The 21,376-nt window shown below is 37.0% G+C and overlaps 1 protein-coding gene across 2 annotated transcripts; it reads left to right on the top strand.

Annotated features, from left to right (window-relative positions):
* Window positions 1-16,814: 16,814 nt before the first annotated feature.
* Window positions 16,815-21,376, top strand: LOC127079491 (la-related protein 6A). 2 transcript variants are annotated; one of them, XM_051019872.1, is made up of 11 exons: window positions 16,815-17,270; window positions 17,549-17,630; window positions 18,540-18,634; window positions 18,726-18,797; window positions 18,870-18,949; window positions 19,053-19,137; window positions 19,538-19,585; window positions 19,836-19,901; window positions 19,975-20,211; window positions 20,826-20,919; window positions 21,021-21,376. In XM_051019872.1, exons 1-11 carry the CDS (start codon window positions 16,953-16,955, stop codon window positions 21,146-21,148), a joined length of 1,305 nt encoding a protein of 434 aa, XP_050875829.1. In that variant the 5' UTR covers window positions 16,815-16,952; the 3' UTR covers window positions 21,149-21,376. The 2 variants fall into 2 exon arrangements, with proteins under 2 accessions (XP_050875829.1, XP_050875836.1); XM_051019879.1 differs by lacking the exon at window positions 19,836-19,901.

Here is a 21,376-nt window from a genome sequence, read left to right as displayed (position 1 = left end):
GTCACTCAATTGAAGAACTTGTGTGAAAAAAGGAATCTCATCCTCTCTGGTCCCTTTTGGCTATTACAAATTTGGCTTAATACCACGTTCGAGGCAAGTCTACCGAATAAAGGCATCATTGATGAAGAAGCTGAGGAAGTAAAAAACAGAGGGATCAGAGGCATTCGACTGGCCCAGCTGACTCCCAATGACGAAGGACAAGCCCTTCGACCAACTTTTATGGGCTATATAATGATGTTTATCAAGCTCCATGTATTTACTTCGAGCATGGCCCCCCTTGTTTCCATAAAGTATGGTCCAGAATGGTTTACAAGGCCTTTCCCGTCTCCCTCCAAAAAACGAGAGACATGATCTCTGTTGATTTGGGAAGCCTTTTTGACCCCTAGGATCTTAACCCTTCGACTAAACCCCTCGAAGGTTCAGGTTACTCTGATTTCCTATCAACCCAACCTTGTTGCTAGACAATTTGGGTTAATTCAGGCTCTCCCGAAGTGCATGTATGATAAAAAGGGTAGACTCCTTCTCTAAAACACGGTCCATAATGAAACCACCACCCTTAAGCAGATAGCTAGATATATTAGCAGGACCCAACTCACTCCTCTCAACTTCGAGCCTAACTTCTTCTACACTTGAGATTTTGGGAGATGGTGGAACATATACTATACTGAAGAGTTCTATGATGTATCTTCCTTTATCCAACATTCTGACAAAGATTTTCTACTTGTGTAGGAAAGAACAAAAAAAAGTACTTAACGCTTATCAAAGAAATCCAAAATTACTTTGAAACTGCCTATAGGCCTGATGATCTTAGTCGAACCATCTGTGAAGTAGTTGTCACGCTCAAAGAAATTTTTCCAAAGAAAACGGAAACTCTGAAAATCGATTTGTACGCTCCTCATGAGAAACACTACGAAATGGCTTTCGAATTGTTTCCCCAAAAATTTCCTCCACTGCCTAATGTTGACTTTAAAGTGGCCATTTCCCCTCCATTTCCATACTGGTTTATCTGTAGGGACTCCATTAAGATCCTTCGACAGCAGTCCCAGAAAAAAGTCCAGCAGGTGGTTTCGACTAAGCATACTCTAGACAATTTCAAAGGGCATCTTCATATAGGGATCGAAGATGTTCGCATCGAATCAGACGTATATGATGGTGTGACATGGGAGGTTTTTCTCGAACCGTACTCCTCTATTAGGATATTTACCCTTAGCTTACACTAATTGCTCTATGTTATTTTATTTTAGCCAGCAGGGTCCCACCCAAGAAACCAACAATCAGAAGGCCAATTGAATCGAAGACTGAGGGGGGAAGCAAGCCCACAAAGGTATATCTTCGTATTGCCCTTTTTTACTCTTTGTTATGTTTAATGGTACTGACACTCCAATACTCAATTCAGGCTGCTCGAAAACCTCCTTTAACCCCCATAAAAATCCAAAATAAACCCACAGAAACCCCTATCATAATAGATTCTGACGAAGATGATTTGTCGCCTGTGCTCGACCTAACTTCTAGGAAGAGAAAACAACAACCAAAGATCACCGACGCTTTGAGCCAACCTCCAACAAAACTTTCTAAGAAAATGTAAGGGCAAACTGTCATACAACATACGATCATATGTTTCGATGATGACAAATGACCACCATGGATGAATCGGCATTGTCGATTCCACCTCTACAAAACAAATGCAACATATCACCTATCATATCCTTTTCTATGCTCATCTAAACTGTTATATTTTATACAACACATGTGGATAAAATGTGGTCATGACAAAATGCATGAAAACCACATAAATATGAATTTTTGCAGATTTGCAGGGTTTGAGTCGACCACAGGGTCGGCGCATAACATAGTGCATTTCCCACGGGTCAGCGCATAACATAACGTATTTCCCACGGGTCAGCGCACAAAAGGCTTGAGTCGACCGCAGGGGTCAGCGCATGAACCACGGGTCAGCGCACGCCGACCTATGGTCGACGCATACTGTTGTGCTTTTCAGTCTGTCCAAAACTGCAGGCCATGAGTCGACGCATAGACCTGCTATGGTCGACCGTTTGTGCACAAATTCAGTTTTTAAGTATTTCCCACTCTGTTTGAAAAGCTGTTAAGTGGGTTGGTTGGTTTGTTACTATAAATAGAAGTTTAGTTATTTGTATCAACTAACATTTTTTGACAATTTAATTCAAGTGTTCAAAGAACAAGAAAAAGTGAAATAGGTGTCCAAGATTCTTCATCTTCATCTTCAACATCTCACAACACATCAACTACACACAACCATTTTTGAAGTGCTTTGTGATTGGTTAGAGGTGATAACGTTCGAAGCCGAGATTGGGGAATCCGGTTCGGGTTGAAGCTTGCAACAGGTTTATTCTTGAATAAAACCTTTAGGATTTTGTCCTCCAAGACTGGTTTGTTTTTGGGGGTTTTGGGGACGAATTCTTCATCAATTTTCAGCTGAGCGAAGGTGATTGAGAAGAGGAAGTCTTCATCAATCTAGTAGCGGATTCAGTGATATTGAAGGGAAGATTTCGGGTTCGATTTGTTGTAGTTGAGATCAGTCGGGCCGAGGTTTGAAGAACTGAGGGTTATTCAACAAAGGGGCTGGAATCGGAGGTCTATCAACAACAATCGAAGGACTTGATTCACCTTGAATCAAGGAACAAGGAGTGGAAGCAACATTCAACGTCTTGAGAGTTCTGTTGTATATTTGCTTTGCAATCCTTGTATAAACGGTTAAACTCAACAAGTGATATCTATTAAAGCAATCTCAATTCTAGTTTTAGAATTGAGGGCAGACGTACCCCGAAGCGAGGACGACGGGGGAACTGCCTCATCAAATCTTTGTTTTCTCTATTTTTCAGCTTGTTTGTTTTGGCTTAAAAATAAGTGATTTTTGTTTAAGCACTTTATCAAACCTTGATATTAATTGAGTAAGAAGTTAAAACTCTGTTTTTGAATCCAAAGTATAATAAGAAATTGTACTAGACTAATTGGAATCACTTACTCAACATAAATATCACTTGGAGTGTTTTCACACACCAAGTGTTTGATAATTTGCCTAAACCAAAATTATCATAGTTGTGTATCTAGTTTGGTTTTCTCTTTGAATCATTGGAACTAGGAATCCTAGTAAGTGAAACAAATCATTGATAGTGTGACTAGTGTAGTGATTCGTATTCTACATTATCACTAATCCATAGGCTTGACGCATATCCGGTTTTCCAATAACAGTTCGTTTTAGACTATATTTTCCTCGGCCGCTTTCGCACTTAAAACAAATTTTCAAAACCAATTTTTTTTTGTAGCGCCGACTCAAATTTTAATTGGGATCTATTCAACCCCCCCCCCCTTCTAGATTTGTGCCATAGTCTAACAGAAAAGGCCTTCTGCATTCACCATCCAAGAGCATACCCCTGAAGACATGGCGAAGATAGCATCGGCTCAAAGTGAAAGTGATAAATCCAGCCCTGGGGTCGAAGGAGAATGGGTAAAACAAACTTCCCTCTATCTTGATTAGTTGATTTACTGTCTTTCACCACTCATTTTCCGATTGTTCTGGTTTCAGGATGGTGCAGGCATTGTCGTTCGAACCAAACCTACAACTTCCTCCAAGCCAGCTTCTATAGCAGATGTCCTAAATAGCACTGGCGAACCCACCTATCAACTATCATCTGAAGAAAGCTCCATGAGTGAAATCAATCAGCCCATTTCTGGTGAGCTTGATACTTCACCACCAAAGATCACTACCCAACACTCTCACATCAGTGGTTTAGATTGTCGCATCCGCGAAAAACAACCAGCGGGTTAAAACAAAACAAACAGAGCCGCCACCGTGCGTTATTTATCCCAAAGAGGGAAATGAAACGCTCGAAGTAAACCTGGAAAAGACATGGTCTCGCGACCAAAGAGAGATGGGATCGGGAGTCGGTTATGCGAAGGGAAGGTATTAGCACCCCTACGCATCCGTCGTACTCGACGGGATCCACGCTCAAAAGGAAAGAAGAAAGGTTGCTCAAACTGCTCACAAACATCACACACACACTGAAAACAACACAGGTAGGAAAGAGGGGAAAGGGCTCGCTAGGATATCGCATCCTATGCCTACGTATCTCATCTGGAATGAGAATCAGAGCTACCGTAGTTCGGCTCACGCACGCCGAAACAAAACACACGCACAAACAGGCAAACATGGAAACCGAATGCCAATCGCTGGACTTAAATCAGATTCCGAACCAAACAAACCCACACTGGAAACCGACTACCAATCGCTGGACTCACGTCAGACTCCGCACAGACAAACACAAATAGGATACGGACTGCCAATCGCTGGTCTTACATCCATATCCTAACCCACACAAGAAAGAACCAAACAGACAACAAGTTACTAAGGAGTCTGGCACTCGAGCCTAGCAACTGTCAAGCAAACACACACAAAAAGAAAAGGGTGAACACACAGACTAACAGGGAGTCGGGAACTCGAGCCTGATAGCTGTCAAGCACAACACACTCAAAAAAAGAAAAGGGTGCCCGGAGAGATCTCGTACGACCTCTTGCCTACGTACCTCATCTGGTATGAGGATCAGGGCAACGTAGTTCCCCTTAACAGGGGAGAAACTTTCTTCTAACCAGAGACTGGGAAATGACAAACTAGAAGGGAGACTGACTCGAGCCTAATAGTTATCATGTATTCCACAATGGTCCTAGGTTGAGTTTTCTATCTAACTTGCACAAGCAGCAAGCTATCCTAAACAGGTAAAGCAAAGCATACAAGCACAATAAACAATCACACAATTAGCACACACTATATACAAACAAAGTGGGCTCACACAAGGGTTAGGCTGTGAAACACAAGCCAACTGTAATCGGGTGATGTTAGCTCTTAACCCTAACATTGAGAGTTAGGGTGAAGCAGATGAAATGGGAAGTGAGGGGTGTGCCTCACAGCTCTTATCCCTGGCCTGGGAGAGCTTCAGACAAAGGAAAGTGTGGGTTCAGAAAGTGGGAACCCTTCTACACTTATGACTGACTCAACAAGGATCTTGGGTTAATATCCACAATGCATCAACACAAGGTGTGTGAGCAAAGGGATGACTCAACTGAATAGCAGGAGATGGATTGCACATCTCTTGTATCTGCCAATTGCCTTATCAAAGGTCTTTTCCTGCTTGGCACAAAGATAAACATACACAAGCATTGCCTCTTAAGGAGGGCTTCAGACAGGTGCCTGACCAAGTAACAGGCCAGGTCTTCCAGACTACATGAAGTCAGTGAGTTATACCTCAATTGGTTAAGCAACCAAGCAACAGTAAAAGCAAGTTCAAAGAACTATAGCAACTAATGTACCTGAAAACAATCTAACTCAGTCAGTATACAAGTCAAAAAGTCAAACAGACAGTTACAAGTCAATAGCTAACTGTACACAAGACAACAAGCTACAATGTGCAAAGCACAAGCTCAACTCAAAGGAGCTAATCCACCTACAAAACAACTTAATGTTAATCAATATCAATCAAACATCAATCCAAATGAGCAAATGAATCAAACTCCCCAAGGCCATATGCTTCTTGTCCTGAAAACACAACTCAAACATAAGCACTAACCACTAGGACAAGGCCTAGGGTCAAAGAGGGAGAAATAATTCAAAACAGAACATGAAAATTGGCATGAATCAGGCTTAATCAAATTAGAACATCATCCAAAAAGTCTCATGTCCACATCATGCACCAAATTCATTTCACAAAGCAATTAAGGCAAAGTGTGCAAGTTGGAACCACATTGATACAACAGAATGAACCAATCCACATCAACTCAAAAATGATTCAATAAATCTCAAGTAAAATCATGGCTAAACAGCACTTATCACATGATCATCATACCAAAATTCAAGACATTTGGACAAGTGGAAGCATGGCAAATAAATTCCATAAGGCAAGATATGCAAAACAAGCTCAAATGAGGCACAATTTCATGCATCAACTTCACACAAGCCTAAAACAGAATCCAAACATGATAAATGACTCAAACCAAAGCCAAGATAAACTTCAAAGAGTCTAGAATCAATGTGCAAAATTTCAAGTCCATATGATAAACATCAAGCATTTCACAAATCATCTAAGTTCATGACTCTTCAAAAGTCCACAAATGACAAGCCAGAAGAGAAAAACTCAAACAAATCCAAATTGAATTCAAAAATTCCATAAAAACTCACAAGCAATCCTAACATCCAGAAGTAGCATCATGCAAAGAATCTCATCAATTGAACTTGAATTGGCATGGCAAATAAAATCAACAAGTCAAGCAAGCAAAGGTGTGACACATATTGTCACACCTACATTAAACATATCATATCTCAACAATGGAAAATGAGAAAAATGCAAACTCTATACCAAAATGTCCATTAAGGTGCCTATTTTAAGCATGCAAAATTTCAAGAGTGTTGGATAAAATCGCATCATTTCACAATCAAAATGGCAAGGCATGTCAAGAAAACACATGTACACACAATCCCTAGCCAAAGTTAAAATCCATGCGTGCACAATTTCTGGAAAAATCATCAAAAAATAGTAGGGATCACGAGGAACATTATGCAAAAAATCCCAGGCCAATTGGATTATTAATCAATGAGTTATGATTTTTTGAATGGAAGAGAAAAATAAAAAATGCATGGAAGCATGTACATGAATATGGATAGCATAAGGTGAAAAATGCAAATGGAAAATGTGAAATGTCCTACGCCTGGATTCGAAGTGAGGGAGTATTTTTGAACTAGCGCGCGCTAAGGGATGAAACACGCCGTTTCATTTAAAGGCCAGGACACGTGGTCCAATGCATGGCCTGGAAACAACTAAACACATGCACAGCGCGTCCAAACGGATCAAACACCTTCTGGATTTAAAAACCCTAACATTCATCGTGTTCTTCCCAGATTCATACGCTCATGAACAATTGTACCAGAATTAACAAATGATTACACCATCGTGTTCATCTTTCAACAAGCAACATGAATCTAAAATCAATTTGCCCTAACTCGCCCTAGGTTCAAAGTTTCGAAGCAAAACATTTTCACTCATCAAACTTAAAATCAATGTAACTTGTTCATTTCAGCATGGATTTCAGTGATTCAAATTGCAGATTAACCACCTAAGAAAGATCTACAAGATACATCCATCAATTTTAAGAATCATGATGAGTGAATTCTAACCTCAATTGAATGGCAGAAGTGAAACACGTGTATTCAGGCCTTGGCAAGCAAAAACAGAAGTTCCTTAGCTCTCATATGATGATTTGGATGAAGGCTTGAGTATTAATTGTGCACGATCTAGCTGAAAAATCAAATTGCCATTGATGAACACATGCTTCAACAGTCCTCGAATCTTGAAGAAATCCCTTGGATCTTGCTTCAAATAACTCCAATTATGCTAGTAGATGATGATTAGATCAAGAACCAAACAAAGTTTATGCAAAAAATTGGAGAAAAGTGAGAGAAAAAAAATGAAGAGTTTTTGGATCTAGATCTAGATTTCAGAATTCTGTTATGCTAATGAAGAAAACAGTTATGATTAGATTTATATATGGTTTGCTAATGATGTTGCTAATCACAATTAGCCAAAATGCAAAAGATTAAGCAAAAACCAAGTTTTATGACCAATTTTGCAATTCACCCTCATGTGCATATACCAATGGAACAGTGCAAGTTTTATGCTTCAATTCACTTCAAAATGCTGTGCAGAAGCTAAGGCAAGTGTTAGGAAGTGAATTCAATGAATAATTTTTGAACTTGACTTTTCCCTCCAAATTTCAAATGAAAAGTCCAAATTTTTTGTGATCAAAATTCATGATATATGATGCTTGAATTGGATAGAGCATGTCAAAACAAGAATGTGGCAAAAAATCCCACTCCATTTGGCCTTTTGGTTCAAAAGTTATGCACTTTTGAAATTCAAATTATCTTGACCAAGATTGATCCATAACTTGCCAACCATACATGAGAAATTCATGTTCTTGGACTTTTTGGAAAGGTGAGAGCAAGATCTTCAACTTTCATGTTGGACAAAATTTCATTTGAAGCATTTTTGATGATGTAATCTTGAGGAGAAAACCTTTCCATTTTTGGCAATTTTGAATTACAAGTCACTTTCTATTTTTGGAAAGTTTTGTCCTGACTTTATTTTCTTCAATGTTGATGTTTGAAATGTCAAATGAGACTTGTTTGGACATGAATGAAGTAGTTCTAACCATCTCCCACCTCCAAATCCAACAGTTGACTTGTGGTTGACTTTTGTTGACTGATAGATGAATTGGCTATGCACAGATGAATTTGAGCCTCAATCTTTTGATGAAATGGCTCAAACATGAAACCCTAGCTTGCACAAGCTCCTTAAAACCATAGAATGATCCTTATCTCAATGAAGACCTCATCTCCTTGACAAGCCCTGATTGGCACGATGCAGATGATTAGGGTTGACCAGAGGTCAAAACCCTAATCCCAAGGAACATGATTAAGCACAATGAACCTCTTGGTGATGATAAGACCATGATGATGATGATGTATCATTTCAATCAAGATAGCAACCAATCTCCTTGGAGAACCAATAAACCCTTATTGAATCACAAACCCTCAGATGATTAGTGATCACTTCATGAGACCCTCAGGCTTGCATCTTTTGACCTCTCATTCTTCTGAACAAAACTTAGGAGGATGACTTGTCTATGTTTCCACATGATATGCAAAGATGCAATGACTAATGTCCTAAAATGAAATGTAATATGCTAAGCTAGTCCCAAGAGAGGAGGGCAAATTTTGGGGTGTTACATAGATCATGAAGCTAATTTGAACGAAGAGGATGAACTGGAGTGAACCAAAATACCATGGTGGTGGATGAAGAAGTTCAAGTTGGAGACAATCCTGGAGACGATTCATGTAACGTCGAAGGCACAGTCGATCCACAACAAGAGGGTAATGATGGCGAAGATACGGTGATGGAGGAAGAGGACGAAGGTAACCAGGCCCCACTCCATGTTGGTACGATGATGGAGGCTTCGAAGAAGGGGACCATAATGACGAGGGGGCAGGACATATGCGAAGGACAGGCTCAGAGTCAAACTCTTGCCACTCCGACCATTGCAGCTATTTCAGCAGGCAGAGTTTTGACAAGTATTACTGTGGGGTCTCTCTGCAGAAGAACTGGCTATTCTGAAACGAAGCCAACCTCTTGAATATCTAAAAGCTATGTTAATCTGCATGGAAAGTTCTTCTAAGAAAAGCCTTAGTACTGCTTCGGTATCTGACGATCAACCTTCAAGTACGCCTGCGGATGAAGTGCTTTAAAAAAATTAAGGAAAAGATCTTTAAGGGTGACTTGTTCCTGATGTTGTTGGATGATCCTTCTGCCCCCTTAACCTTGAGGGCTCTTCTTAATCAAGTCAATCTGCTATAAGCTTCTCCTGAAGTGGCCAATGTTATCTTGGAGATAGGCACTATGATCGACCAAGTTGTCGAAGATCATAAGTTACTACCTCAGCTAATAGGAGAGATCGAAAAGAAAGTTGGTTCTGAGGCATTTGCCTGGGATGCCGCCACTGAGTCAACCAACAAGGCAATGGAATTGGAGAAGATGAAACAAAAGAATAAAGAGAAGATCGAAGGCCATGATCGTGACATTACTTTATGGAGAAAACAAATAGAAGAACTGCAGGCAAAAATCTCTGAAGTCGAAAGAAGCAAAGGTGAACTTCTGGAGTTTGATGATGCCTTGATGGCTAAAGAACTAGAATTCGGCATGGAGTTCATCGAAGAAGCGTGAAAACTTGAATCTGAAATCAAACTTCTCCGATCGAAAAGGTCTTTATGTGAGAAACATCTGGAACTTCTCAAAGTGAAGTACCTCCAGATCAAGGCCAATCTTCCTTTCTAGTCTTAGTCTCCTTTCCATTTTTGCCTATTTTGATGTAATGAGTATAAGTTTTAATTGTAATGAATATTATCCCTTTGGCCTTTAAATCAAATTTAAACCATTTTGGCACCTTTTACCATATTGACTCTGATTAACTTATACACAATTATTCGTTTCTTATTTTTATTTCCTGGAGTGTTGGCCTATACTTTTTTAAATATTTCCCATTTACTCTCAAGATTCTTTTGTCTTTATTAAGTTCCTCAATCTCATAGGCACAATTAGATAACACTTGCAAAATTTGAAAAGGGCCTTCTCACTTGGGAGACCACTTCTCTAAGGTCCTATCCTTTCGATCCATTGGAAGGACCACTTTCCAGACCAAGTCTTCAGGCGAAAATGTTTTCATTTTTACCTTCTTGTTATAAGAGTTCTCTACTCTCTTCTTTTTCTATTTTAATAACTCCAAGGCATTTAGTTTTTCTTCATCTAGATCAACTAGTTCATCCAACATCATGTTTTTTTAATAACTTATTTTGAATATAAAACTTTTCACTCATTTGTATAGTCGACTCTTTAAAAAAACTTATTAAAATTGAAGAAATTAAGATTGTTTTTTTAAATTTATTTTAAAACACTCAAATTGCTTGAGTACTCCCAAATATCTAAGCCAAAAGATAGATAGTCTTTTAATTGACTTTTGGTGGGGGAGTTTAAGAATTCATTGGAAGAAGTGGAAGGACTTATGTACTCCTAAAAACAATGGTGGGTTGGGATTCATGAATTTTGAAGAATTTAACAAGGCTATTTTAGCAAAGCAAGTTTGGAGGTTACACACTAACCCTCAGAATATGGTGGCTAAAGTTCTTAAAGCTAAATATTATCCTAAGTTTGATATCTTGAAGGCTAAAATAGTAGGAGTCTTAGCTATCTATGGAGAATCATCCAAAGGAATATTTGGATAATCAATAGTGGTAGCACTTGGAATGTATATAATGGTAATAACAACAATATCTGAGAAGATAACTGGATCCCTAGTATATGTATGTTTAAAGTCCTAACACAAGAGCCCTTGGGAACAAGGAAACTTGGAGTTAGGGACTTCATAGACATGGATAATGGTTGTTGGAACTTAGATATCATTAGCCATACTTTCTACCCTATTGACAGAGAGGAAATAACTAAGGCCCTCCTCCCTCTATCACTTAAATAAAGATGATATGCTAAGTTGGAAAACCAAGAAATATGGGAATTACAGTGTCAGAACTAGCTACAATTGGCTTAAGGATGGAACAATGATAAAACAAATGAAAGTTCTATAAGGAATCCTGATAAAGAGGTCTGGAAGAAAATGTGGTGTAGTAGAGTGATACTAAGACAACAGACTCTGGTTTAGAGAATCCTTAATAATTGTTTACCTATTAAGGAGAATCTCTTTAACATAAGGATCAATTGTGATCCCTTTTGCCCCATATTCAACTCAAGATTTAAGTCCACCAGTCATAGTTTTATGGGCTGTGTCTTAGCTACTCAAATGTAGATGAGCTCCCATTTGAATATCAATATGCAAAATAGTCAGATCAACAATCTTAGGAATTGGATCATATCTAACCTCAACCAGTTGGATCAAAACAACCTAGCTATATTCATAAATCTCATATATGGAATATGGTATGCTATAAATAAAAAGATCTTTGATAACAAGATGGTACCTATGGTTGAAATTGTTGATAAAGCTATACAGGGTTTTAGAATTTTCCAAAGTTGCTGCAAAAAGACAAATAAAAGTAAGGAGCAAAATCACATGGAAGGAAATAAGCATGATAATTATGCTAAATCTCATGATAGACATATGACTTATTTGGGAAAAAGATCTCACGACAATTGTGCGTCTCAACCAAGGATGAAGAAAAAGGAATAAAATTGTCAGACGAAAGATTACATCAGGAAGAGCAACAAAATCCAGGAAGATAATACAAACCAATATAATGTGAGTTAAGGTGTGAACATAAAAATGGATAAGGTTATGAGCAATCAAGAGCATCACAATCTCTATAATGCATAAAGTCATAAGCAATCTACAACAATCCCAAAAGGAATTAGTCTCAAGATGTACAAGAATGCAACCAAAGTTAAAAAAAGAAGGAAAAATAGCCTTTTTCATCCCATATGCTTAGCGTTGGGTTCATTTTGGTCCCTTAATTTTTAAAAGGCTCATTTTCGTCCCTCAACTATATTAAATGTACCATATCTATCCTTTGCAGACAAAACACAATAATGATGTTAAACGTGAAAGTGTTAACATCCACGTCAACTGCATGTAGGATGTCTTTTTCATGTGAATTAGGGTTCCGTGCATAATTCCCATTTACCGCAATCTTCTTCACTCGCGGACGCCGTGAATTAGGTTCATATTCTTCACCCACGGACGCCATCTTCTTCAGCCGCGGAAGCCATCTTCTTCACCCGCGGACGCCATCTTCTTCAGCTGAGTTATAATTGCCTTCATCTTCTTTCCGTAATCTATGAATAATAGCTCATAAAAGTTATGCTCCATTACAAAAGGGGTATGAGTACAGTGGATAACTGAGTTACCGTTTCGAATTTGGGTTTAATTCTCCTTCTTCGAAAAATCAATGGAGACCTAACTGTTGGTGTGATGATTTTGATGTACTCAGAAGGGCAAAAACAATCAAAAAAATTGGGAAGCAATTTTTGGGATGTGCATACTATAAGGTATAATCTATCTTGTTAAGTCTGCAATTTCGATTTTACATAGTGGATAATGTTGTATGTAACCTGTGCAGCGGAATACAAGTAATGGATGTGATTATTTTAATTGGTTTTATGCTGAAGTGAAAGATGACAGGGACATGTTTATCAAGAATAAAAAAAGGTTGTAAATCTTAGCAAAAGAGAATGAAGATCAACATCATAAATTGCTTAAATTTGAAGGAATAGTTGAAGAACTTGAGGGGGCTCTCGATAATGAAGTGGAAGATATTTTGGAGAAATTCATTTTTTATTGCTTTAAGTGTATTAATCTACAATTTATCAATGTAATTGTACACTGAAATGGAATTTAATTGTTCTATAGGATGAATGAATTGTATTTCTACAATATTATTTTATGAGATCAATGAAATGAAATTGTGCAATATTGTTTATCACCTGGTATAGTTACTGGTTTAATTTGTCTACCAACCTGGTATAACCTAACTAGTATAATTTATAACTTAACTGGTATAATTTGTAACTTAACTGGACAAATTGGTATAATTTAGTTGTTATAATTTGTATATTTGGCCACAAGAGTAAGGTTTGTAAAATATATCTTTCATTACACCATAACAGAATTCTCATACAAGGGTTACAAAACATAATACAAAAACATAAGTGACATTACAGACCTAAGGCAACACATTGTACCAAAATATAGTACCAAAATTCGTGACATTACAGACCCAAGACAACACATTGTACCAAATTATAGTACCAAAATACGTGACATTATAGACCAAAATATGACCTAAAATATCATAAAAAAAGTGAGCCTAAAATATCTATTTTTTCTTCTTGCTTGCTTGAGATGAAGTGAGCCTAGTTGCAGGGCCTGCCACATTCCTTGATGCAGATAACCTAGTTGCAGGGCCTGGTGATCCCACATTTTTTGTTGGCCTCCTAATGCTTAACTTCTTGATTGGATTCCTGGAACCACTTGCTTTAGCCTTTGTGTGAGCTTGAGTCTGAGCCCGAGGTTGATGTGTCCAAGACTGAGCTGGTTGTGTCTGAGGTTGAGCTTGAGCTCCTTGAGTCTGAGATTGAGCTGGTTATGTCTGAGATTAAGCTTGAGTTCCATGAGCTTGAGACCTAGTTGGTCGTGTCTGAGGTTGAGCTTGAGTTCCCTGAGCTTAAGACTGAGTTGATTGTGTCTGAGATTGAGACTGGATTGGTGGATACTTGCAAGTAAGCTTGTTATGACTAATTTTTTTGCATTTACTGCATTTAATATGTAGTCTAGTCCTCCTCAGTTTGCGACCAGTGTCATCAACTTCACCTTGCTCCAAATTCCTTTTCTTTTTTGGTCTTCCTGGCATTTTTCTAAATACTGGTGGTTGCACATCATTATTGGTTGTCCTTTCCCATAGGTTGGAGCCATTAATAGGGTAAATGACATGGTTGTATACCTCTTGATATTTTCCTTTTTTGTACACATATGCTATGTAACTCTCTACCTTGAAATTTCTGCTTTTCATGGAAGAAATTGTATGCACACATTGCAAGGTTGTCCGGTGCCATTTCCTACATGTACAACTTTGATCTTGCAAGTTGACATTGAACTTATCTCCATCATTTTCAAGGTGCCTAACCTCAAAGATACAATCAACAAACATTCTGCAAACCAAGAGATAATCTCAGCAAACATTACAGTATGAGTATACATAACATAACATTATGAGTATACCTTATAATCCACATGTTGGTGTATTAACTCATCTTTGCAATCCTAATAACCAAAACATTACATTATGAGTATACAAAGCATAGAAGTTTATAAAGTATCAAAATGTAGCTGATTGTAAATGACCTCTTCATAATGTTGAGCAAGATGTCATCATCAATAAGGTTTACAAATCTCATTCTATTTTTGCCCACCTTTTCATTATGTATGTTCTAATATCTTCTACCATTGTCATTATTGGCTTAGCTCTTGCTTTAATAATATCTCCTACCTCACCCTCACTCATATGCTCAGCCCCATTAACATCAACATATGTGTCTTCAACCTTAGCCTTATTCAATTCACCTACACGACCTGCTTTACCATTGAGAACATCTTCAACCAGTTTTTGAATGACATCTTCAGTTTCATAAACATTAACTACAACCCTAGCTATGTTGTCAATTCCATCCTCTATAGGTCCATCATAATAATCAAGTTGAGAAACTGAATATTGCACATACAAATGAACACTCTTATGTACCTTACATAAATCAACCATCTCTTGGGCACTTTTATCATCACTCAAAGTAAACAAAACAATTGTTGGTCCTTGTATACTACTGTTCTAGATTCATCATATCCCAGTTCTTTAACAATCCCTAACACCTCAAAATAACACCACTTATCAACATCACATTTCACCTCAGCAACTGAACCCCCATAACTTGACTCATCATCACCTTCGGGAAAAAAACCTATGGTGTATAACTACATGCACATATTCATCCATAATATACCTAAAAATTACAACATTTTGAATCAGGGGCACAAAATCCTAAAATGCAAACCCAGGTGAACCCTAAAATAGAATTGGGAGAATATTAAAAAGAAGAAAGCGAACATTACCAGTACTCTCTTTAGAAATCCCTTTTCTTCATGCTTTCTTCGTTCTTCGTTCTTTGTTTCGGGTTTAAGAAAGATGAGAAATCTAGGTTTGAGAGAACTTTAGAGAATTGTGAGAAAGATGAGAAATCTAGGTTCGAGAGACATGTGAGGATAAACGTGTGATAACGAAAAAGGCTATTTTGCCCTTTATGTATTACATTGCCATATCATCATAAGCTAATACACGTGTGTGTCACCTTTGCATCTTAATTGACTTTGACTAACGTTTTGGACGGTAAGGATAAACGTGAACCACTTTGAATAACTGATGGATCAAAATGATACTTTTTAAAATTAAGGGACCAAAATGAACCTCACACAAAACATAAGAGACAAAAAAAGGTATTAAGCCTTAAAAAAAAGGGATAAACCCTGAGAATACCTACAAATTCGATGTGTTGAGCAAAGCCAAGGATCTACAGTGTAAGAAGAACATCTACAGGGATAAAAAGTACAAGATCAAAAAGGAAAAGTGATGGATAACATGACTAATTTGAACATGCAGAAGAATAATACTTATTTGGAGAGTAGCAACCGCTTGATTTGTGCTACGAATGCGAGCTTGAAGGCAAATAGGCTATGGGTTTTATGAGTAGTGTTCTATACTCACATAAGTGAGATAATTGAGGAAATCAGTTTGATTAGAGCGGGGGAGATGATGTGCTAACAGTTGAAGATATGACTATAAAGTTAACGATTGAGAGAGCGATAATTAAAGGTCACAAGGAGATTATGTTTGAATTAGACAACACATAACTAATAACAATGATGAAGATGAAGGAAGGAAAGTTACCCAAAAATCATGTTGGGGTTTTGCGTGGTACGTTAAAAAGAAAAATGAAAGATCTCAGCGATGTCAGCTTTAAATAGAAGGAGTAATGAAACAACTCATAATATTGCTAGAATTTCGGTTGACATGACCCTTAATATGTTAAATATTAGATCCATTGTCCATATTATTATACAGAATATAAACCCAATATTTTTAATCTAATGGATCAGGTTGTCTAGATAAAAAAAAACATACTATTTTGATTAACATTAGATATTTAGTTTGATTAAATGAATCTATTTTTTTTATATAAAAAGGAAGGAATTTAAATTGTTATAAAAAAATCAAATTAATATTAATCTATAAAAACATCATAACTATATTATCATTTCAACCAAATAATTATAAAGTTTAAATTTAAATGAAAAAATAGATAAAAACATAGTATTTTGACTAACATTATAATTATAATGATTCCGAAATTAGATATTTAGATTGATTTGAATTATTGGTTAAATGAATTTAGCTTTTTTACAAAAAGGAATGAATTTAAAATCTTATAAAAAATATCAAATTAATATTAATCGATAAAAAATATCATGACTATTTTTATCATTTCAACTTATAACTGCGAAGTTTAAATTTAATTGAAAAATAGGTAAAAGCATAAAATAAAATATATGAATTATTTTTTACCAAAATAAGAAAAGAAAAAAAATCCGTTGATTTGAGCGTGTTCGAGAGCGAAGCGAAACACGAACAAGGGAAAAATGTCTCACACTATAAAACGATGTGATCTGCGAAAATGAAAGACCGCGGAGAGAGAAAGAACAGAAAAGAAAAGGGGTGGTGAAATTTCTAGAGAGAGAGAGCGAACACACCATCCTCTCTCTCCTCAATGGAAACCGGTGAACAAGGCCGACCTTCAGCCATCGTCACCGCTCCAACCGCCGGCGATCCCACCGCCTCGCCTCCTCCTCCGCTCGGTGATGCTGTTATTACTCCCGATCCACCTGTTGACTTTGATTACGTTGCTGAGGCTGAAGTTCATGCTTTGATTTCAGACGAAGAGCGTGATCATGTTCATGAACATGGACTCAATCACGATTTCGACCATGAGCACGAGCATGACCACCATGATGAAGGCCAGGAACCCGATCACGTGGCTGAGACTGGTGTCTCATTGGAGGATCTCAAGCTCAAGATAATTAAGCAGGTAAGACCTCGTCTCAGAAACTGTAATTGCCTTTGTTGGCGCTGTCTTGTGAATTTGAATTGACTGGAGTTGAATAAATTGGGAGAAAATGCTTGTTGAATTATCTTGAAACTTTTCGAAACTGTAATTTGATTGAAAATCTTGTAATTTTGTGTTTTCGAATTTCTAGGGTTTATGGTTGAATATTTTTTCTGCTTCTGTTAACTGATTAATTTTTCTTTATGTTCTTGGCTGATTCTTTTGGATAAGTTAGTAAATTGTCTGTGTTGATTTTGAAGGTGGAGTATTATTTCAGTGATGAAAATCTGCCCACTGATAAGTATTTGCTGAGTCTCGTCAGAAGGAACAAGGAAGGGTTTGGTAAGTGATAAGTTTTCTTAGTGTCTAGTATTGTAGTTTGCTATGAAAGTGTATTGTCTGAGTTCATTTTGCATCGTGCTGTTATTGGGTTACCTTCCTAGAGATATTTTCATTTACGAGTTTTTATCCAAGCCTAGAATGAAATATGGAATAATTTGGGTGATGTTATGTTTTATAGGAGATCCTAGTTGAAGGTAAATGTTAGATATTCCTCTTTCTAGATTCCTGGACTTTTTAATTTTGCTTATATGAATGAGGTTGTGAAGAACCCATTGTTGTGAGTTACTGATAACAAAGCTGAATTGGCAGCATGGTCATTGTTTAGATATTCATTTCTAGTGATAAATTACATCTTGCAATTCTATTATCTGATGTATCATGTATGGGTTATTCAAGTATACTTCTGGAGGATAACAGATAATCATATTTCAGCATTTTGAGAGATGATAGAGGAAGAGATCATTTATCAATGGAATTGGGCTTATTTCCATTTTTAAAATGCAGCTTTTTTCAAAACATTTGTTATAGTTCATAATAGGAAAGGTGATTAGTGATTTGAATTGAATGGGATGCTTTGATGGTGGCAGAGCAATTTCAGTGTATAGACCCTGTGTGATATAAACAATGATAATATCCTTACTCTAATAATATTAACTATGTAGTTCTTTTTCTAGAATTATACTCAACAGTCTTCATTATATAAAAACCTGGAATCAAGTTTTGGCAGAATGATAATTGTTATTTAATTTATTTAAAAGCAATATCTAAGTAATGGACACTTATATCTGCATGCGTGTTTATTGTTGGATTTTTACTATAGTGAATCATCTATGCTGTCTTTGCTACTTTTTTAATTGTAGAGTTATTGTTTACTCTTTCATGTAATTCCTAGTAAAACTGTTCATGCAGTTCCTATACAAGTGATTGCTTCTTTTAGAAAAACAAAGAAGCTCACTCGGGACCAATTACTTATTGCTGCTGCACTGAAGGAATCTTCACTGCTTGTATGACTCTTCCTTCCTTGTTTTGTTAACATGTAGTGCATTGTAATCCTCTTACTTTTAGTCCTAAGAATTCTTCTTTTGGGTGCTGTAGGTTGTTAGTGGTGATGAGAAAAGGGTTAAGCGGCTCAATCCACTTCGTCTCAATGAAGTGAAAGATCATAAGGTATTTACTTAAAACATGGTACTTATTTTAATCTGTTATGTGTTATCCCGAGTCTTATTCTTTGTACTCCAGTTATTTACTGTTTTGGCAGAGAATTTGCCAGAGGACCATTCAAAGGAGAACATTCGGCAAATATTCCAAAAAGCTGGAAAGTAAGATGTCTTCCTTAACTTATCATTTTTCCTCGTCTCATGAAAGATGTTATATTTATTCTCCCAAATTTCTAATTATGTGACATTATCTTCTAATATGCAGTGTAAAAAAGGTAACTATAAATGACCCGCGTTCTACTGCAGCATCTGCTAAACATATCAAGCAAGACAAGTTTCTTGGTAGCAAGGTACATACATACCCAACTTATGTTGATAGTTAACCATAATATGGAGTGTTCTTAATTTTTCATCGCATTGTTACTTTTACTTGAAATTCCATTTTGAAGATGTGAAATGTACAGCAATGAATTGACAGTACGAATTTTTTAATACATTTTTCCTTTTAACTTTTTTATTTCATATGGAAATGGCTGACATTCGTATAAAAAAACAGATTTCTCACATTAAAGAGAGACTACTCTTGGGTTAATTTTGTAGCTTTTCTGCTCTTTGTTTAAAATGCTCTTGGATAGATATACAGTAACATCTTGTGTCAGCTCCTACCTGCTAAATTCTTCTCTGCCTATGATGCATGCCTTTATATTCTTATCTAATGTTTTCACATCATTTTATTTTTTCTATCTGTAGTTGCACGCTCTTGTAGAATATGAGACTGTCGAGGCTGCTGAGAAAGCTGTAAGTTCCGGTTTATATGCTTTCATATTATCATTAGGCCTTTGAATATTGCTAGCAACACACACACACACACTCACATTTTCAACACTATTTTTTATTGGTTAACATCCACGTGAGTCCCATAAGAATTTTAAACAATAAAAGGGTGAGTGTTGAAAAATGTATGTTAAAGAGTGTAGTGCTAGAACTCTTCTTAGACCTTTATATCTGGCCAATTTGCTTAATATCTGTGGTGCCAATGCTGATTTAGGTGGCACTGTTAAATAATGAACAAGACTGGAGAAATGGGATGCGAGTTAAATTTCTCAATCGGATGGTTAGTTGTAGTTATCTTTTCTCAATTGAAAAAATTGACAGTAATTGGTGTTGATGCTGGTTTTATGCTCTAGGATAAGTATGCCCACAAAAAACAAGCTTGGAAGGGATCTAACTCTGAGAAGAATAGCTCAAGTCATGCATCTGAGAAAACTAGAGATGAGGAGAATCATGTCTCACATGCCCACAAAAACCAAGCTTGGAAGGGATCTAACTCAGAGAAGAATAGCTCAAGTCATGTATCTGAGAAAGCTAGAGACGAGGAGAATCACGTCTCACATGAGCATCATGAAGATATTCTTGAGGAAAAGGTGCGTGTTGCATTTGTTTTTCACCCTGGCAGCTCCAAGCTAGTAATTTTAAGCTCAAATGGTTCCTTGGTTTCAGGATAAAATCATATTATTTTTATATTTTCATATTTTCATATGTGAGAAATCACAATTTCTTTTGACCAAGCATGTGCCAATTATCTAGATGTTATGAAATCATACAAATTGATAGGCACTACATCTATCACTTTAGGGCCGGCACTAGGCAATACCTACAGTTCTGTTGTTTGTATTTAATGGAGCATTAGGGTACATTAGTTCTGTTTTGGAGAGCAGCTATAATCACTGCTTGCATTCTTAAAGCTAAAATTCCAAGCCTTGATTTGTATTAGTGCTTATATCATGTCTCCTTGTCTGCCTATGTGTTGCACATGCTCATGTTTTTGGCAAAACCAGCATTAGCCTGTTTATTTAAGATTCTGAAGCCTGCAGAATCAACTATGGTGGAAGCACCAAATGTGTTGCTTTGGGAATAAGTGCATTGTAATCCGTGATTTTCAATTTTTTGTTTGAATTGTTTTCTCATAAATAGGCTAAGACAGGTTCGGTATATTTAGCTTACATATGTCTCTGGTGCTTACCTGTCATTATTATAGGATGGGGAGCATTTGTCAAAGGATAAAGGTGGGCAGAGGTACCCTAAACAGGCAAGATCGAGAAAGCACAAATATCGTGCTACAAATGGAATGGGTATGGTATCTATCTTCTATTCTGTAATTATTTGGGAGTTCTATTCATTATATTATTATTTTGAATCCCTTCTCTTTTAATAACTTCTTGCATTGTTCCAGGCCATGGAGGTACATCATTTATCCATACCGCTGAAGCATCAAAACCGCCTCCTGGGCCAAGAATGCCTGATGGAACACGGGGTTTTGCAATCGGACGAGGTCGGCCTCTTGTCCCTGCATCGATTTAGCAAGAGATTGAGGCCAGACAATTGACTGTATTTTATTGTATTTTCAGTTGTACAAGTGATGTACAAGTTTTAACTTGGGTCCTTTTGTGTGTTTGCTTGAGTTAAAGCTCAAAGTTTTGTTGAACTGTTAAATTTTGTTGTGTAAATCTGTTGAAAGTTAGTGTTGGCGGATCTCAACATTGTAAGATTTTTAGTCTGTGGAATATGGAACTTTTTTTCTTGTGGTAA

The sequence above is a fragment of the Lathyrus oleraceus genome, chromosome 1 (genome assembly GCF_024323335.1).
Source record: "Lathyrus oleraceus cultivar Zhongwan6 chromosome 1, CAAS_Psat_ZW6_1.0, whole genome shotgun sequence".
Lineage (NCBI taxonomy): Eukaryota > Viridiplantae > Streptophyta > Magnoliopsida > Fabales > Fabaceae > Lathyrus > Lathyrus oleraceus.
Note: the sequence above shows the minus strand (reverse complement) of the source record. Positions and strands in the feature narration are given on the sequence as shown.

What these genes read in the sequence shown, in the direction of transcription:
- LOC127079491 (XM_051019872.1), top strand. Translation starts at nt 16,953, where the DNA reads ATGGAAACCGGTGAACAAGGCCGACCTTCAGCCATCGTCACCGCTCCA. An exon ending in AAGGAACAAGGAAGGGTTTG is followed by an intron (nt 17,631 to 18,539) that starts GTAAGTGATAAG and finishes CTGTTCATGCAG; the next exon opens with TTCCTATACAAGTGATTGCT. An exon ending in TCGAGGCTGCTGAGAAAGCT is followed by an intron (nt 19,586 to 19,835) that starts GTAAGTTCCGGT and finishes ATGCTGATTTAG; the next exon opens with GTGGCACTGTTAAATAATGA.